The sequence below is a fragment of the Periplaneta americana genome, chromosome 2 (assembly GCF_040183065.1).
Source record: "Periplaneta americana isolate PAMFEO1 chromosome 2, P.americana_PAMFEO1_priV1, whole genome shotgun sequence".
In the NCBI taxonomy this organism is placed as follows: domain Eukaryota; kingdom Metazoa; phylum Arthropoda; class Insecta; order Blattodea; family Blattidae; genus Periplaneta; species Periplaneta americana.
This window is the reverse complement of record NC_091118.1, coordinates 79748831-79768662: the sequence shown is the minus strand read 5'-3', so window position 1 is coordinate 79768662 and position 19832 is coordinate 79748831. Positions and strand designations below refer to the sequence as shown.

General features: G+C 35.0%; 1 protein-coding gene across 2 annotated transcripts in view; it reads right to left on the bottom strand.

Annotated features, from left to right (window-relative positions):
* Positions 1–17434, bottom strand: part of LOC138694374 (SUN domain-containing ossification factor) — a 533809-nt gene extending 516375 nt beyond the window's left edge. Inside the window, exons 1-3 of one of the 2 annotated variants that reach the window (XM_069818049.1) lie at positions 17266–17434; positions 16926–17136; positions 16459–16592 (exon numbers count right to left, since the gene is read on the bottom strand). In XM_069818049.1, coding sequence (XP_069674150.1) covers positions 16459–16592; positions 16926–17136; positions 17266–17324 — 404 coding nt within the window. In that variant the 5' untranslated portion in view covers positions 17325–17434. The remainder of the gene's footprint in view (positions 1–16458; positions 16593–16925; positions 17137–17265) is intronic. The other variant, XM_069818048.1, reaches the window with a different exon arrangement.
* Between the last annotated feature and the right edge of the window lie 2398 nt (positions 17435–19832).

The window sequence follows — 19832 nt, the reverse complement described above, 5'->3', positions numbered from 1 at the left end:
AGTAGATTTACTGGCATGTAAAAGGACTCCTACGGGACAAAATTCTAGCACATCGGAGACACTGATATAACCTCGGCAGATGCGAGTGTTGTTAAATAAACCACAATTTATTAACATCAGGAAGACTATCAAAATCTAGAGACAAATGTACTCAGATTATATAACAGCCTTTGTTTCACAATGGTCAACCATATTAATAATAATCCGTGGTGCTACAGCCCACAAAGGACCAAGACCGATCAGCTGGCTGCTGGTCTCACGGTCACATGACGAAGCAGAGGTGGACGATCATCCAACCAGAATGGAGGTATCGTGTTGTTAGTACGATGAACCCCCCCCCAGTTGTTATAGCTGGTTTGTGTAACTGGATTTTGCTACCTATCGTAGCTCCCCAAGTGAATCACGATGCTGGATGGACACCAGTCCCATACACTCTCCGAAATTTCACGAGAAAATTTCTTCCCCTATAAGGACTCGAACCAGCACGCATTCCATAATGCGAATCCTAGGCAGGATGCCTTAGACCATAACTCCACGGCACGGGACGGACAACCACATTACTAAAAAAAATTACTTTCTATGTTGTAAAAAGAGATTACATTCTGTTCAGTACAAATAGTGAACAAGAACGTATGAATTCAGAATATAAGTTCAATTTCCTTTTCTCAATGTCTTATAATGTAAATGAGAAAGTTGCCTTCTAACAACCCATTCTGTCATTACAACCACAACTTATATCATCAGCATTTCATCATACTGCAAATAATGACATCAAATCAGTATCATGTACACCAATTCAGGAATACATCTTTTAAAATTCCCTTGTGTAGGCCATGTGTATTTACAAAAATATACAAACCATTTCATTATCCAATATCTTCCATCTTATGATGTTTAATTTTTCATATTTCATTTGACCTTGACACTAAATGGACAAATGGTGGAACTCACATCACAGCAAACGAAAAAGACTGACAATAATCAATCTAATTTCGACGTGAGTGAAAAAAGTCTGTGAATGTAGACTAGAATTCTCTCATTAAAAAAACAAGGTTCCTTTCACGAACCATAAATGTACACTATGGAGTTCAAGGTTTTGCTTTCTTTAACCAAAAACACCATGTTAAGAATTTTACAACCTTTAAAAATTCATCACACTTGGTAAGAATTCTCGAATAAGATGGCAAGCTACTCAATAACCTGCTCAATTTAGTGTTTCACTTCCTATTCCTTCACCATGCATTGTGGCTTATTGAAGTAATAATAATCAATAGCTTTTCAATAAATAGAATTTAAGACTGCAGACAGTGGAAACATGGCCTTCAAATAAACGGTATTTACAAAGTAATCAATAAAATACCGTTGACAATGAATATCGAATGACATTATGTAAGTAGTATAATGGATCAATACGTTATTTAAAGGTCAAAGAAAGAATCCGTCAAACAGCAACCACGTGTTATACAAGATAATTATTACATTTAACTACGTATTTCAAATATGAGACTATTTCGCAATTTTAAAAGTAATTTATATGGTTAGCAAGGAAAGTTTTCAAGAAATATGACAATCTTACAAACACCATGTCCAGGGCCTTGGTGATCAAGTGATCATTATTCAAATTTTTCGTGAAAAATAAATAAAATATCGTACTTACGGTTAAAATGTCGAAGTAATTGATCATGAAAATTTCATGACTTCTTTTACCATGCAATGTCATACACAGTCTTAATAAATTAACAATAATCTTATACACGGCATTGTATTTGCAACATTAGTGGCGAAATAAAGCTATTAATAATAATAATAATAATAATAATAATAATAATAATAATAATAATCTCATCCTTTGTAAATTAGCCTTATGTTTAAGTAGGCCCTACTTAACATTAACTCAGTTTTATATAAAAATGTGATTTAAAAAGCCTATACAAAACTATCAATCTCAAATTTAATGTCACCTATACATTCATTTTTGATATGCCTCCACCTCATTTGAATTGTGTACCTTCGGGTCACCTCATCTGCAGAAAGATCAGAAAGACCCAGCCATCAATGGACGTGTGTATGTCATTAAAGAGAATAAAAGAATTCCATATCTTTCAATAATCTTGCAGGTAACAACTTCAAAACTAATGTTTCTTAAATAACTGAAATGTTTAAAAGAGATTAGAAAAATCCCAGTCACAAATGGTCCTCTAGGCCATTGAAGCGAGTAACAGAATTCCAGGTTACTGTATTTTCCTAAAAAAAAAAAATTATCTCTCTTTTCTTGTAGCTAACATCTTCAAAACCAATATATTTCTTTGAAACAATATAAAAAAATCCACTTTTCATGTTAATTTCAGAAATTAAGTTTTTCGCAAAAACAGCCGATTTTCTGAAAAATTCGCGACAAATTTACTGTCATAAATCAGTGATATTTATGATAAAATCTGCATATACTTCTAAGTGCATTCCACAGTCATATTTCGCGTTTATTGCTATTAACAAAGCTCAGCCCTGAGCATGTTCCTTCTGTGGGACAGTGTGAAAAATGTGAGACATGTGGCTTTTAGGCTACGAGCTCACATAGCCTATAGATAATATGAGTCTCAAGAGCCCTTGAAAGGATGCGACAGTCATCATGTAACTTTTAATTAATAGGCCTACTTCCTCCTTTCTTCCTGTTTTCATTCATTCAAATCTTAATCTACGTATTATACTCACAAAATAAAAAAAAATGTTAATTAAATGATACAATCATAACATCTCACTGTATGTACGACACAACAACTAAAATAACTTCTCTCTAAACATGTCACATTATTCACGATCTCATTTTTGATGAGTCAGAAAATTCCCATCGTCGAAGTTCTCTTCAACACAATAACAAAAAAAAAAAGTATATTCAATCATCACATCAACCCTCAGCTACAGCATAAGCCTGCTGATGCAGTCGGCAATAGAAACTTAAAAAGATTTTGCTAATACATCAGCTATAGTTTACTATAGTAGCTACAGCATTGGACTTTTAATTCTGTGGACCCAGATTCGATCCTCGGCATGCTCCTGATTTATAGGTTGTGCTGGGCAAGTCCATGGTCACGGTAACATAGAGGTTTTCTCTAGGAGCTCCGGTTCACCTGTGGCATCCCAACAAATCTTCATCATCATCTCATCTCATTGCAGGTGTAGCATAGATCAGCCTCCTATGTTACACCCTGGGTAACGACTTGGTCTACATAACTGGTTTCATATAGGTGAATGACATGAGTCAACTACCCGCCATTAGCAATATATTGTGACAGCCACGTCGAGGCTCGATCACGCGTCCCGCAGAAGGCGGGGTGCACGAGAAAACGCGGCGAAGAAGGCTGCAGCCGCTCGGGTCTCGAGGGGCGCGACGTAAGGGGAAGGACGGCACTCTAGTCCGCGGCAGAGAGGGGGGAGTAAAGCAGCTGGTAACTGAGGGGAGAAATCCAGAGAGGCCTAGATAGGCGCCATCTTCTCGACATCTGAAGATTGTTCGCGAGATCGTAGCTTCTCGAAACTATGGTTTGGTTATAAAAGAAGAGACCCAAGTGAACTTGAGTTAGTTAGTTGTAGTCGTTGCTAGTTTTGGACAGCAAGGCAGTCTTGTGTAGCAGTGAAGCCAGCTTCGAGACCGGAGTTCGACTTGAGTTGTGTCTATAACTGTGGGAGCCGGAAGTCCTGAGTTTGAGTGCAGTGGATCGCAGTTGGGAGACCTGAGTTCGAAGTTCAGTGGACTGTCTCTGAAGGTCTGGGGTTCGAGATACTGTGAACTCGAGTGACTGAGCTAGAAGAACTAGCCAAAGCAAACGAACTGGGAACTGAGAACGGACAGTTCTGATTTGTAAATAGTGCTTTGTGAACATTAGTTATAGAGATGGGTAAAAAATAACACAACAGTTATTTTGGAACTGTTCCGGTCTCGGAACTGTTGCAAAAATGAACAGTAGGTCGGAACCTCCTGTTCCGAAATAACAGTGTTCCGACTCCGAGCTGCTCACTTGCCAACTGTTGCGGGCTCGCAGTACGGCGTGGCACAAGGTATGTTCCGACTCCCTCGGAACTGTTGCAAAAATGAACAGTAGGTCGGAACCTCCTGTTCCGAAATAACAGTGTTCCGACTCCGAGCTGCTCACTTGCCCAGCTGTTGCGGGCTCGCAGTACCGCGCTGCACAAGGTATGTTCCGACTCCGAGATAACAGTCGGAACGTCGGAGCTTGTTCCGATGAACCAACGACAGCTGCAGTTACACTGTACTTGAAACTCTCACGTGGTTGGAGGGGGGCGCATGGACATTGAAATCCTTGCGGTGGCGCGAACTTTAATATCAACATTTGTAAGACTGGCCAATCATCTGTAATGTTATAGTAAGTATTCAATAATCTGTAATATTGATTCCCGCTTTATGGTTTATTTCACCATTAGTTGACTAATTCTGTTTTATAAACATTCTACAAAGTCATAAAGTACGCATACTATTATTAATTCATTGATCAGCTGATTCTATACAAAGGTTAAAGTCGTAAATGGTAATGAGTGGTTTAGTTACGTCTGTATGTCGTTTGTTGAGGTTAAGTCTGACAAGCACAAGTTTTTGTGCTATCTTCTCTGTTATCAAAGAACGACAAAAATGTTGTAGCATTATTTGTTGGAAACTACCCATATAAGTACTGATTTGGAGAGCGAGATTTAATGCGAAGTTTAAATTACACTTTGGTAAAGATGCGATTCCAACATTTTACTAACCCACTGCGGGGTTTCCAGGTTTCAGTACTGCCAATATATATCTTTTTTATTTATGAAATTGTAATATTTATTATTATTATTATTATTAGTATTATTATTATTATTATTATTATTATTATTATTATTATTATTATTATTATTATAACTGTGCATTAAGAAAAGTAAAAATAAAAATTAATGATTTGTTTTTTTTTTATTAACTGCACGCATTGTATTCTTAACCTGACATAATTAGGAACATAAAATCGAGACGTTTGAGATGGGCAAGGCATGTAGCACGTATGGGCGAATCCAGAAATGCATATAGAGTGTTAGTTGGGAGACCGGAGGGAAAAAGACCTTTAGGGAGGCCGAGACGTAGATGGGAGGATAATATTAAAATGGATTTGAGGGAGGTGGGGTATGATGATAGAGACTGGATTAATCTTGCACAGGATAGGGACCGCTGGCGGGCTTATGTGAGGGCGGCAATGAACCTTCGGGTTCCTTAAAAGCCATTTGTAAGTAAGTAAGTTTTTTTTTATTATGTAATAGAGAGAACAGAAATTACATACCATATGTTTTAAATGTTATGTTATTTTTTTTTAGTTGGCTACCATGTCTTTATAACTTTATGTACGAAAACAAAGTGTTGTATTCTGTCCTTGTAGTCAACAGCTGTGTAATTACTAACATTAAGCTTTTGAGTTCTGTCCGCATGCACAGCAATTTTCCAAAATCGATTCGAATGTGCATTGCAGTGCCATCTATAGATAAGAATGTGTACTAAGTCATGCCTATGAGTGCTCCAGTGTGAGCTGCATAGTGTTATTTGTCTATGGTGAAGAGGGAGGGTACTGTACCGTTCGTTTGAACGACTCAACGACTCCGACTCATCACCACTGGTGACTGTTATTTCGGAACTGTTATTTGGAACATAGTATTTTTTCGGAACCGGAACCGTCGGAACTGTTCCGGGAAAAGAACAACTTCGCCCATCACTAATTAGTTAAGATTAACAGTACAGTGTTGTTTTCAATAATCCAAGTAAATTGTCATTGTCGTCTGTGGAGTGCAATAACGAATACTGTATTACTGTGTGGAGTGGAAATCCCATTGTTGACGGGAGTGTTTACATTCAATCATAGAAAGTGATTATTGTTGAAACAATAAAATTACATTATTGATTTGTAATAAAAGTTACAATATATATATATATATATATATATATATATATATATATATATATATATATATATATATATATATAAAATTTACTCTGCTACTTCTTGTTCTATCTTTTCAAAGCAGGACTAAATGACCTATTTCATGCTACATTATAATGGAGTAGCTAACTCTAAATCAGAACTGAAACTTCTTTAATCATCATCACTAGAGTCGGGCAAACAGCCTCTTACTCCCGCTCGTCTCGTAGGCGAGACTAGCCGGCCGATAACGCCAGTTCCGAGAATCGTATTCTCGAGATTGGCACTCTCGGGAACGAGGAATACCGGGTCCCGGCCTGTTATCGCACGGCCGACTTATCGTTATGAAATGCGTACACTGACTGCGGGCTTAATTGCCGCTCATCACTGTAATTCGTGACTCTTTCTGAAATATTAATGTTCATGAAGTAATTTAAGAAGGCACAGCAGTGTGGTATGCAATAATACAGCACATTATGATTGTCGACATTCTTACAGAAGTCACACTATTTTAATGAACTATTTATTGCCTTTCTGGAGAAGCAAAATAATGCAGCACTTTCAGACGTTACCTAATCCTAAGCTAGTCTAAAACAATAACAAGTTATGGTTGGAGCTATGATATACTTTCTCGCTATCAGCATTTCGTTAGTGTTTTGTATACGCTATAGTAATGGATATCACACGACTGTATTATTATTATATTGCGCGTTCACATCTGGATGTTTCGTTGTTATGGAACGGCATATTCATCAGCATGGGTAATTATTGCGCTGTGTAAGGACGAAATAAAATAATACTTATTTATATTATTATAAAGGACCAAAGACTCTGACAAAAGATATTTTTGTTTCCCAACTGATAAAATGCTGAATGTGAAATGGAAACACTTTTGCAAGGGGAAGGACAGAATTACGAAATAGAGTAGATCCTTTCACAAATTGATCATAATTACTTACAAATGCGTTTTAAGGAACCCGGAGGTTCGTTGCCACTCTCACATAAGCCCGCCATCGGTCTCTATCCTGAGCAAGATTAATTCAGTCTCTACCATCATATCCATTTTTATATTATCTTCCCATCTACGTCTCTGCCTCTCCAAACGTCCTTTCCCTCCGGCCATCCAACTAACACTCTATATGCATTTCTGGATTCTCCCATACATGCTAGATGTTCTGCCCATTTCAAATCTCTGAATTTAATATTCCTAATTATGTCAGGTGATAGTACAATGCGTGCAGTTCTGCGTTGTGCAACTTCCTCCATTCTCCATCCCTCTTAGCCCCAAATATCTTCCTAAGAATCTTATTCTCGAATACCCTTAACCTCTGTTCCTCAAAGTGAGAGTCCAAATTTCACAACCATACAGAACAACCGGTAATATAACTGTTTTATAAATTCTAACTTTCAAGTTTTTTGAGAGCAGGCTGGATGACAAAAGCTTCTCAACCGAATAATAACAGGCATTTCCCCCCATATTTATTCTGCGTTTCCTCCTGAGTGTCATTTATATTTGCTTTATCATAACAACAGAGAATAAAAGAGGGTTATTATTATTATTATTATTATTATTAAATTAGTTACTTTACGACACTTTATCAACTGCTATAGCTATCTAGCGTCTGAATGAGATGATAATGCCAGCGAAATGAGTCCAGGGTCCAGCGCCGAAAGTTACCCAGCATTTGCTCTCAATGGGTTGAGGCGAGAAACCTCAGCCAGGTAAAGGCTGGTTCACAATAAACCGGGAACGGAAACGACAACGAGAAATAATCTATACTAATAATGAATCCGCAAGCGAAATTTTTCTGGTAATTTTCGCTTTTCCAAAAATAATTTGTGTTAACATATATAATTAATTAATCATCCTAAAACCGAAAATCGCTTTTTTGAAATTTTTGTTTGTATGTCTGTCTGTCTGTCTGGATGTTTGTTACCTTTCCACGCGATAATGGCTGAACGGATTTCGATGAAAATTGCAACATAAATTAAGTTCGTTGTAACTTAGATTTTAGGCTATATGGCATTCAAAATACTTTATTTAAAAGGGGGGGTTATAAGGGGGCCTGAAGTAAATAAACCGAAATATCTCGCTTATTATTTATTTTTGTGAAAAATGTTACATAACAAAAATTTCTTTAAAAATGATTTCCGATAAGTTTTATTCCAGGCAAAATTTTGATAGGACTGATATTTAAGTCTGTCTGTCTGTCTGGATGTTTGTTACCTTTTCACGCGATAATGGCTGAACGGATTTCGGTGAAAATTGAAATATAAATTAAGTTCGTTATAACTTAGATTTTTGGCTATGTAGCATTCAAAATACTTTATTTAAAAGGGCGGTTGTAAGGGGGCCTGAATTAAATAAACCGAAATATCTCGCTTATTATTGATTTTCGTGAAAAATGTTACATAACAGAAGTTTCTTCAAAAATGATTTTCGATAAGTTTTATTCCAGGAAAAATTTTGATAGGACTGATATTTAAGGATATAAAAGAGTTTTAAAATAACAATACAATACATTTCCACCGCCGCCTCAGATTATAGTGTCGTTGTTCCGTAACTGCTATATGCAAAATATTAAATTTTTTTAGTAGGAAGAAAAACAAATTTATTCGTTCTATGGTAGTAGTGCATAGGAGATCGTGAATTCTTACATTTTTACACAATCAACTCTATTAATTTGGAGTGATTTATTAAAGGATGCATTCAAGACTAATTTAGAAAAATGTTAAACGAGTTATATTTGCACCAAATGAGTGATCTCTGGACCAAAATGATAGCATTTTAATTATTTAAATACAATTTAAATTAAGTAACATATTAAACGATTTATTCTTCTATCAAACACGAATGTTCCCTGGACCCAATGTTCTATTTTAATTATGTAATTACTTTATATTTATTTCTAATAAGTGCAGCGGAGCGCACAGGTACAGCTAGTGTTAAAATAAATGTATTTAAATGTGAACATTCACAATTAACGAGAAGATTGCCGGAGCCCGGAAACGGGAACGTGAAAGTTAATTGTGAATGCTCACATTTAAATGTATTTATTTTAACAATGTTTCCGTTATCGTTGTCGTTTCCGTTCTCGGTTTATTGTGAACCAGTCATAACTCGTCCCAACCAAGATTCGAACCAGAAGCCGATCGTTTCACAGTCAGGTGTGCCAACCGTTACTCTACAGCGATTATTATTATTATTATTATTATTATTATTATTATTATTATATCATTATTATTAGTAGTATTACTGTTATCATCATCATTATCGTAATCATTAGGATGATGAAGATTAATGATTATCAGGATTATTATGATGGTTATTATTTATTACTGTCTTGTAAGTTATCATTAGGTACAAGTATTAGAAATCTGATTAATTCTTAATTTGTTATTCTCGTTCCTATAACATAGGATAATTATTGCAAATCATATAGGCCTATATAATTTTATATTGTAACATGGCTAGAATACAATAATGATTGTTCTGTAACAATAATTTATAACGTGCACACCAATAGAAAGTGTAGTTTTCTATAGTATAGGCTGGTTCACAATAAACCGGGAACGGAAACGAGAACGGAAATAATGTTAAAATGAATGTACAATATTTAAATGTGAGCATTCAGAATAGTTAATTGTGAATGCTTACCTTTAAATACATTTATTTTAAAAATATTTCCGTTCTAGTTCTCGTTGCCGTTTCCGTTCTTGGTTTATTGTGAACCAGCTTTTAATATTTTCATGTTTCATATCATTGTGTTACAAACAATTTTTTTATTTAGTTGCTATAAAAGATAGCCTAATTACTATAAAGTGTAAACCATCTTGGACTATACAGCCTCATTTTCAACTACCTTTATTAAAATACCAATTAATACTATCCGTACAATAACGAGTTTTCATGCGTTGAAGGGTTCCTTACAAATTTTACGGAACAAACGTTTGAGTCATGAGTCCTGCGCTAACAGGTTAACTCGCCGTTATTCGAGAACCAGTTAAGATTTTGAGTGGCCATCACTTTTAAAAGTAATTTCCATCCTTTCTCAACATTTCTTCTCGCTTTGACCCCCCATCTAACGTGAAAAACAAAAAAGTTTGCCGCTTACCAGAGGTGAAGTCTGAACAGATCAATCTCCATCGAAGTTATTTATTTTTTTTTTCACTTTCCAAAAAAGATTTTCAGTTCGATTTGTTTTTCTATGCTTTCCTTATACATTGAGCTATCAATCCAAAAAATTACAGCGCGATTGATTAAGTATTATAGGAGCTACGACGTGATATATATTTAAAGAACCGGGAAATGCATAAGCCAATGCTTCCTATAGAAGCACGGCCCGAGCGATATTGCTTTCTTATCAGTACTACCGTCCCGCCTAGACCTCCAAGACTGTCGGGAGTGACCTAGTATCAGTAATCTCGGGACCAAGAGAATCTCGTGTTCTCTATCAATGAGTCATTTGGCTACGTTAGGTACTCGCGCACTGCTCGGGACTGCGGTGATTACGCAACCGAGAACGGGCGATAATATGAGGCAGTCTGCCCGACTCTAATCATCACTATTGCTGCTGCTGCTAGTGCTGCTACTGCTATGGTCTTCATTACTGCCACTCAATAAAATAATGACACTGTCTGTAGGAACCATATTGTGTGCATACAGTATTTATACTGGCTCTCAACATTCATAATAGGTCGACAATAACCCTCCCAGTTCTTTTTAGTTACTGCATCTAGAGCTATTTCTGTTAGTTCTTTCAATCTTTTCAAAGAAAATCCCCTGTCACATTATTTCCCTCACTATGTGTTTCATTTTCTCCTATGCCAATTTGATTGGAGACAGATCACACAGGTAAGGAGGCAGTCTCAACATGGAGTGTCCAAATTATGATAGTTTGTGGTTATCTATGAAAGTCTTTTCTTGAGGCTTGTGATTCTCGATTGAAGCATAAAGTTCAACTTTGTGAAGTTTCCCACTAAATTCAATCCCCTTTCGCCTCAGACATTATTTCATGTCATTGTTCGTCACATATCTGTGTGGAAGCTTGTCAGTTTGAACAGAGTGGCAGAGCACATTGCCCATTATTACGACTGCACTGGAAGGAAGATTAGGAAGTAGTTTCTCATTAATCCATTTTTTCAACATTAGGCCTAAGATGATTCACTTGTCCATGGTGAGAGAGCCATTTCTACTGCCCCCATGTAGGACAAACTTTCCTACACTGTGATTTGTCGTGTATGCCGAATTCAACTGCATATTGCCAGTATTTTTTGAAAAGTCGAATTGTTGTCCACCGAGATCTTGTTCAAATACATAATTACTCTTACTGTATTATGAAATTCTTCTATCTTCCTCGAGTAATGATGGCGCCAAGCAACAACATCCGCCCTTTCAACAAGCACTTTTCTCTTAGACTGGCACTTCATTTAGAACCCATCCTTTTCAACAATCTATATTCAATGATCTATCACTCCACGGAAAATTAATTTTATTCCTGATAAAAGATAAAAATTTACCCACTGCTAGTGCTCTCTTTTCGCGTCTGTAGAAATCATGAATGGCATTTTAATAACGTGCCTAACGAAGTCATCAACAAAAAGAACTGTATGATGTGACCGAGGTTTTTTTTCCTCCCCGGGAGTAAAAAGACTTCATCAGTGCTACCTAACACGGTTTCCTTCTGTATTTTGTTTTCATTATTATTATTATTATTATTATTATTATTATTATTATTATTATTATTATTATTATTATGTAGTAAGCATTGGCCAGACCACCATCTTCCCGCAATAGAAGGTCCAGGGAATATACTTTCGAATTAGAGTGTAAAGAGGCTGACAATATGACAATCATAAGAAAATGTTGAAGATTTAATTTAATATGTATATATTTATAATGTTGTTGTTGTTTTCTAATGTCAGACGTTTGACAATAAAGTCATTTGACCACTTGCACTCCAATATTTTTCAAAGATATTATCACGGCCAGCCAATGAAGCACAGATTTTGAGGTATTCCGAATCCATTGCTTGGTTTGAGTTGCACAATGGGCAGTTAGGAGACTGATATATTCCAATTCTATGCAGGTGTTTGGCCGAACAGTCATGGCCTGTTGCCAATCTAAATGCAGCTACAGGCGATTTTCGTGATAAATCGGGAATTAACTGTGGATTATGATGCAGAGAGTTCCATTTTTTTCCTCGAGATTGTGTTATCAAATTTTGTTTGTTGGAGTCTAAGTATGTAGATTTAATAAATCTTTTCACAGAGTAATATATAGATTTAGTAACAGGTCTGTAAGTAGCAGTGCTGCTCTTCTTTGTTAAAGCATCCGCATTCTCGTTTCTCAGGATTCCACAATGGGATGGTATCCATTGGAATACAATTCTTTTATTGAGTGATATTAAATGAGAGAGCATTTTAGTTACCGGTATTTCTGCTGTTTGAGATGAAGGTGTGTGTTTAGAGACTATTGATAGAATAGCTGCTTTGAAGTCTGACAATATAACTGCATTCTTAAATTTATTGATGTGGCATAGAAGATTCCTGAGACTTTCACTTATTGCAATGATTTCTCCATCAAAACTTGTTGTTCCATATCCAAGAGATCTATAAAGTGAGAAGAGACAGCACGTAACACCTGCACCGGCACCTTGTTCTCTGGAGATCAAGGATCCATCGGTGTATAAATGAAGCCAGTTTTGTGAAGGTTTCTTAATATTAATTGTCTTTATAGACAATTGTTTCATTATTTGGTAATTTCCTAGAAGACGGCCAAAATCCAACATGGCTGACGAAAACTACCAAAACCGTTCTGCCAACTATGAAGTCCAAATGTCACCAAACATCGCAAAATCAAATATATATTCGTATTTTTAAAGAAGAACAAGCCCTCCAAAAAATGAAAATATATTTAATTTTTCACCTTTGATTTTTTTTGGCGTTTCGTGGCATTCGAACTTCATAGTTGGTAGTACTTTTCTGGTAGTTTTTGTCCGCACTTTATCCCCAAAAATCACAAAAACACAAAACAAAACATAATAATTTATTACCTTATCAAATAAAATTCAATTCTCATTGACGTCTTCATTGACAACCACTTCACTTCCAATATAAATGACGCAGGCTTTAAGGCAATCTAAACTTAAACCATACAAGCAACAAAGAACTAAACCAACACTTTGTCGTACAGTCAACTTTGCATAAATAAACCACGTCTTTACACTAAATGAAATTATCTTCGAACACTTATTACACCATAACATCTACAGAAAATTCAGTAAGTAATTTCTTTAAACCACAGAAAAAACAGTTTTCTCCTCAACATTCAACACAATCCTTAATCACCAGCGAAAGAACTAAACCAAAATCGACACAAAATTTAATCAATAATTTCAGAACACGGATTCCTTCCTTTCCCTCTTACTTCAAAATTCCAACCTTGTGCACACAAAATAAATTATTGGCACTGAAAAGTGCCTTTTCGTAAGCATGATGATGCGCATTCGACAAATGCAGACAAATCTACAATGTAACATCACTCACGTCAAACAACCAGGAACAACTGACAACGTCATTATCCATTCAAAATTAATGAAAATTCTAGAATAAATTACAACTATAACCAATCAAATCGAAAGAAAATCATAAAATGACAAACTTTCAATAGCTTTAGCCATCAGACACAACATAACACCACTCACGTCAAACAACCAAGAACAACTGATAACGTCATTATCCATTCAAAATTAACGAAAATTCTAGAACAAATGACAACTATAACCAATCAAATTAAAAGAAAATCACGGCGACACCTAGTATAAAAAACCTAGAACTAACATGTAAAAGTCACTAAAAGATCACTAATATTTAACTCTGAAATAAAAAAGTTGGTATACGTACTATATTCAACCAAGTGCCCGTCTTCTATGAAATTACCCATTATTTCAGTGTTTACTTCTGATTTCAGTATTTCTTCTGTTAAATTTAGATTATACTCTATATTTAATAGAGTTAAAGGGTTTGGTTTAATTTGTAAGTTTTCTTTTAAATTCGGGATATTGATTTTCTGTTTTAATTCTTGAACAATGGATATGAAACTTTTTTGAGTTTTTAATCTACAGAGAGGAATGTATGAATGCCAATTGTTTCTGGTAATCTGATAAATTTTTCATATTGAATCAGTGCTTTTTCTTCTATTGTCAGTTAGATGCTGTTAATATTAGTGAGGAATCTCATAGAATCTATTGGCGTTGTTTTGATTCCACCAGTAATGAGCCTGAGAGCTTGGTTTTGAACATATTCTATTTCGTTTATGAAAGGTGAAGTAATTAAAATTTCTCCACAGTATGTCAGCACTGGCTGTATAAACATTTTGTATGTAGTGTTCAAAGTATTTCTAGAGCATCCCCATTTCTTTCCTGCTAGTCTTTTTAGAAGGAAGAGTCTTTTACGATCTTTTTCAGAAATGTATTTCAAATGGTTGCTCCATGTTAACTTACTATCGAAAATAACTCCAAAATATTTGGATTCATAAGTCCTAGGAAGGTGTTGACCATTGTATTGGATATTGAATTCTCGTTCTTTTTTACCAAGTGAAAATATTTGGTAGTTATTTTTGCTTAAATTGAGTGTCATCAAATTTGATGTATTCCATTCATGTAGTTGATTTAGAGCTTTAAGAGCAGAATTTTGAATTTTGTCTCTATGTTTGTAAATCCGGATGTATGTACCCTGAACCTCTACCACAGGAAGATGGCCTGGCAGATGCTTAATACACAATTACCCTATTTTCTAATTTGCTTTACTGCAACAATGTAATATACCTTTGCTTAGTGACTTGAGCAATTAAATGAGTAAGACACTTGTGCTTTGCCTCATCATCACACATTTCCATAATTTTTACTATCAATTCACGCCATTCGAGTGAATAACTATATTTTTCTTAGGAAGTGTCATGTTTAGGCACACTTTACGTTAATATGACACATTAAACATAAACCTAAACATTCTAACGAAACTTAAGTTTATTACATTTTGACTACAAATAAAATATTTAGGCCTACACTTATAATTTTACTCTTAAGCCCTAAGTATATTTAAGTAAAATAACTTGTGCAAACGCATAACCACTACCCAACTTAAAGCAGGTATTGAATTAAAGAAATGTTATTTAAACGAACATACAGCAGAAAGCGAAGCAGGATTTATTCACACCATAAGTTACGTTAAACTTTTAACCCCATTCAACAATCACCCCCTAACTTTCTCCAAATTCCAGGTCGGATGAGATGTGTCACTGCCTATACAGATGTTAGGCTGTCTCCAGGTTAAGGCAGGGGAAACAAAACTGATATCTATTGAAGGCTGTGGTGCACAAGATCAAAATACTGATCTCTATCTCTTCTTTTTTATAAACATAATCAATAATCGAACCATAACTTAGGCCTAAATAAAACTTTTACCACCGTACGTATTAAGTACTGTTTTCGGCAGGTCAGATAGGCTATTTGAAGAGATTACAGACAATCACATAACTTATGTTCCATTAACTAAACTCGCAGACTGACCACCCGATAAAAGTGGCAATCAATGAAGTCGGGGTTGAAATATAGGAATATAAATTCAATATATACATTGCACTTAGTTAAAATTCATTTAATCAAAAATAACTTATACGTGGGAAAATAGCACGTTTACTCGCAATTGTAGGCCTAAAGGTGCACACTAATCTTTTATACGATAAGTTAAACTGGAAATAAACGATAAATTGCCTACAAGATAGAATACCTCTTATAGCCTATATTGAGAACCCAATTGGGTCAATTTAGAGTTTCCTACAGCCACTTCCAACGGACTCCTAACGAATATTCACACAATTGTATCTAAAACAGACAACAGGCCTGCAAAAAAAAAAAAAAAAAAAAAAAAAAAAAAAAAAAACAGAAATAATTCTGTACAGTTTCTAGATGTACATAATCCTCCCTTAAATTTCGTTTATGAATCAACTTCTTGAGGAACGCCGAGAATTCATGCAATACTTTTTCCACTGTTAAAAATACGCTGTAAAAACATATTAAAACATTGGGGACACCATAACATTCACTCCACTAACATAACCTGAAAACTGCACCACTGCACATCCCTTAATTAATAAATCTTAATAGCTACATGACTAATTGTATATGTAGTATAATAAAATACCATACGCAACTCTTTTCAAGACAACACTGAACTGAAAGGTGTCTCTTTAAGAAACGTACCGGAAAATGTAATTTACAAAACATAGGCTAAAAACGACAGCACTGTACTGTTCAACAGTGTAATGTGGCAAGGCGTAAGATATCGGTACATTATGTTATTTGTGACACCGAATGGACCCGTGTTGATAATAAATTTGAGGCAAAATATAATTCTAACAAATTATACGACATGAGACCCACACATTTACTGTTGAAAAATACACATGCTCCACAACAAGACGATTAATAATTATAAAAATAATATAACTTACTCGGTGGTGATATCTGATATTGGTTCCGGTGAAATAATATATGATACTGCATCATCGGGCTGCTGACCATTAACATTACTTGATGAAACCACCTCTTCAAAACTTGAATGAATTTCCGCCACATTTTCATGTTTCTATGACGGGAGTTAAAATAACAACAAATTAAATTCACGAGAATCAAAAACACACTTCATTTCATAACATAATTCTCACTAGAAAGGGACATTGTTCAACAGTTACAATTCGCTTCTAATCCTTCTACTGGTTTTAGCTTTTAACAAAAGGGAACACAGAGAAGAAGTATCGATAAGTTTTCTAACCTTCTACAAATCAAGAACTCAGAAGTAACATTAACTAACACAAATGCTAGTTCAAATGGGCAAACGATTTTGACTTGGTAGTCTAGTAATTAAACATAACTAGACTGTATATAATTATAATCTCTTATATGAACTGTAGAGATTTACCTGCTGAGTCTGTTCAAATTTTTCGTGGTTTTGATCCTTCTCGTTTTCATTGATATCGGCAATCTCATCTTTTTGCTGGTCTTCACGAATATCCAATGTTCCTGTACTTTTGACTGAAATTTCACTATTAAATGTACCATTGTCGCTAAGAACTTTAACAGAAGATTCACCTACACCACCTTCTGTTGCCACCAATATAAAGAGCAGACAACTAAAAATACAAAACCAACTATTAACTACCAGCAAGAACTGTTTGTATTAGAAACTCATTAATTTGAAACATTCAAATTCAAACTTTGAAATATAACTGAACGTTTGAAGAAAATAATTAGTAAATTACCTTGAAATGAATGACAGGAAAAGTAACGTCCAATATATGCAACAGACATGAAACTTCATTTTAGATTATGAGTATAGTGTTGTATATAATCATTTTTGTAATGAACTCGAACCCAACTTAAATTCAACAGAGCATAGCAATAGTACAAACACACACACATACACTTCGAAAACCTGACGTGTACTCGTAAACTTCCGGCTCTGAGAGCTATCAAAAACTATAACTAACATATAAATTTAAATGTATTTGTGAATCAAAGATACTTTTCAAAAAAATAAAAATAAATTTTAAATAAATATGTGTTAAAAATATATTGTTCTGAGTTAATGTTATTATGTTACTATATTTGGTAGTATATTTGACTTCTTTTGAAACCAGTGATCTCAACATTATAGAGCTCAATGTTTGAAAAAAACAAGAAAATGATATTTTAGATGGTAGAACTGTACAATAGGGATATCCTGAACTAGCACCAACAGATAGCGCACGTGTACTATGAGGGATGCGCTTTGCGTGTGCATTTGTTTTTCGGTATATAAACATTGGGGATATACGTAGTGTATTAGTATATTAAATACCCTTAAAAAGAACTAAAAACGGCAAATTTTTGTTATGTTCCTATATGTAAAAACCAGGGAAAGCTTTTTGTCTTCAATCAGGTCCTGAAATATATTGAATATATGCTTTAAACCTATAAAAATATAAGTAATAAAATTGGGCCTCGAAAGTGTTAGCTATTAAATAAAAGTAACTACTTCAAGTAAGGAATGGTTGACTATAGTTTCATTTTGGAAGAGGAAAAAGAAAAATTAATAAAAACATATGCAACCTCGACAGCGAGCTATGTTAGCTTAGATTATATGCAGTAGTTGCAGGAGTTTCCGAATGTTACGCCTGCAGTAAACTCTCGATAAACTGGAATGTTTATTATCCAGGACGATCCCTAGTGAAATCCATTTCATGAATAATGTTTTTAATGTACTGTACCCTAATTATTATTATGTACCCTATTATTAAGTTCAGATTTTCAAAATCATCACACACAGTATTCAAAACCGCATGTCCTTAACCTACAAAACACACTACTAATCGTGTCATCATATCATCCTATTAAAAATTGCATTTGATCTTTCTGCAAGTACAGAAAAAATACAAGGAATTCAATCTCGATAGTCTCTTCCCTATAAAAAAAACACATTGGTGGCTGCATATCCTGTTTTTAGCGTACGGTTCTTAAATACTAATTATTAAAGAGGGCAATATTCACTTTTGACATATTTCCTATTTTTTTATTCGTGCATATTATTCTCAAAGTTCTCGTTTAGGTTCGTGAACATTCAATTTACTCGTGTATATATTCTGCATACTGCAGATTTCCCCAACCATCTCGGGGAATCGCTCAATATTATACAGGTTTACGTTATTATTTATTGTAAATTAAATTAAATTATGAGGTAAGAAAAAATTGAATTATATATATTAAATTATACTAGATTATACAAAATAATTGTAAATATAATTTTGACACGCACAGGAAACCAACAAGCGGGAAAACGTAATCAACTGTAGCATATGGCAAAACATAGCCCTAGATGTTGCGCCGCATGGAACGCTCCTGCCATCTGACGGTAAAACTTCGCATAAGCTGTCCCTATTCGCATATCGTTTATACCACAGTCTAATACTTACAGTCGCGCAACTTCAACACTTTTTTTGCCAACATTCGCGACACTAGCGCCCAAGCGGCAGGCAAGACACTGGTAATAGCAAACTTCCACACACTATCCCCCACGCGTCAACTGCCAACCTGATGCCTTAGATGTATTCCTACATAAATCTGATGCACCTATAAATTATATAACCACTATAAATGAATTAAACTCTGATCACAATCCGGTGCTAGCAATAGTTGATTTGAAACCACCTGAACTGCCATACAATGTGAGACCACCAACCACTGTCAACTGGAGAAAATACAGAAATATCCTTGAAAATTCTGTTCCAGGTAACGTAGAAATCAACACTGAGGAAGAACTAGAAACGGCATGTAAAACCTTAACTAATACCATCAGACAGGCACATATAACTTCGCAGGCAACAATAGCTAGTCCTAATATACCTTCAGAATTCCCGGAATTAATTGAACTATTAAGAAGAAAGCGAAAGGCCAAACGTTTAAAAAATAAATTCCATCGAAGATGCGACATAGCACAATTTAATTTCCTAAAGAACTATATTCACAATAAATTATTAGACCTACGTATCGCAACTTTTGAACGAGATATCTCCATTGCTGAAAAAGACAACAAAATTTGGAACATAACTAAACGCCTAATTCATAACAGGAATTCCGATAATCATCCCATACTTGGACCAAATGGGCCGGTTTATTTACCAACAGAAAAAGCTGAAATAATTGCATCCACAGACTCAACGCATATTTTCATCGCTTTAAAATCAAGAATAGTGCGACATATGTCTGTGGGGATGGGGATCAGACAGTGGATCATATTATTTATGACTGCACGAAATTAGGAAAGGAAAGAGAAACACTAATCCAGTCTATA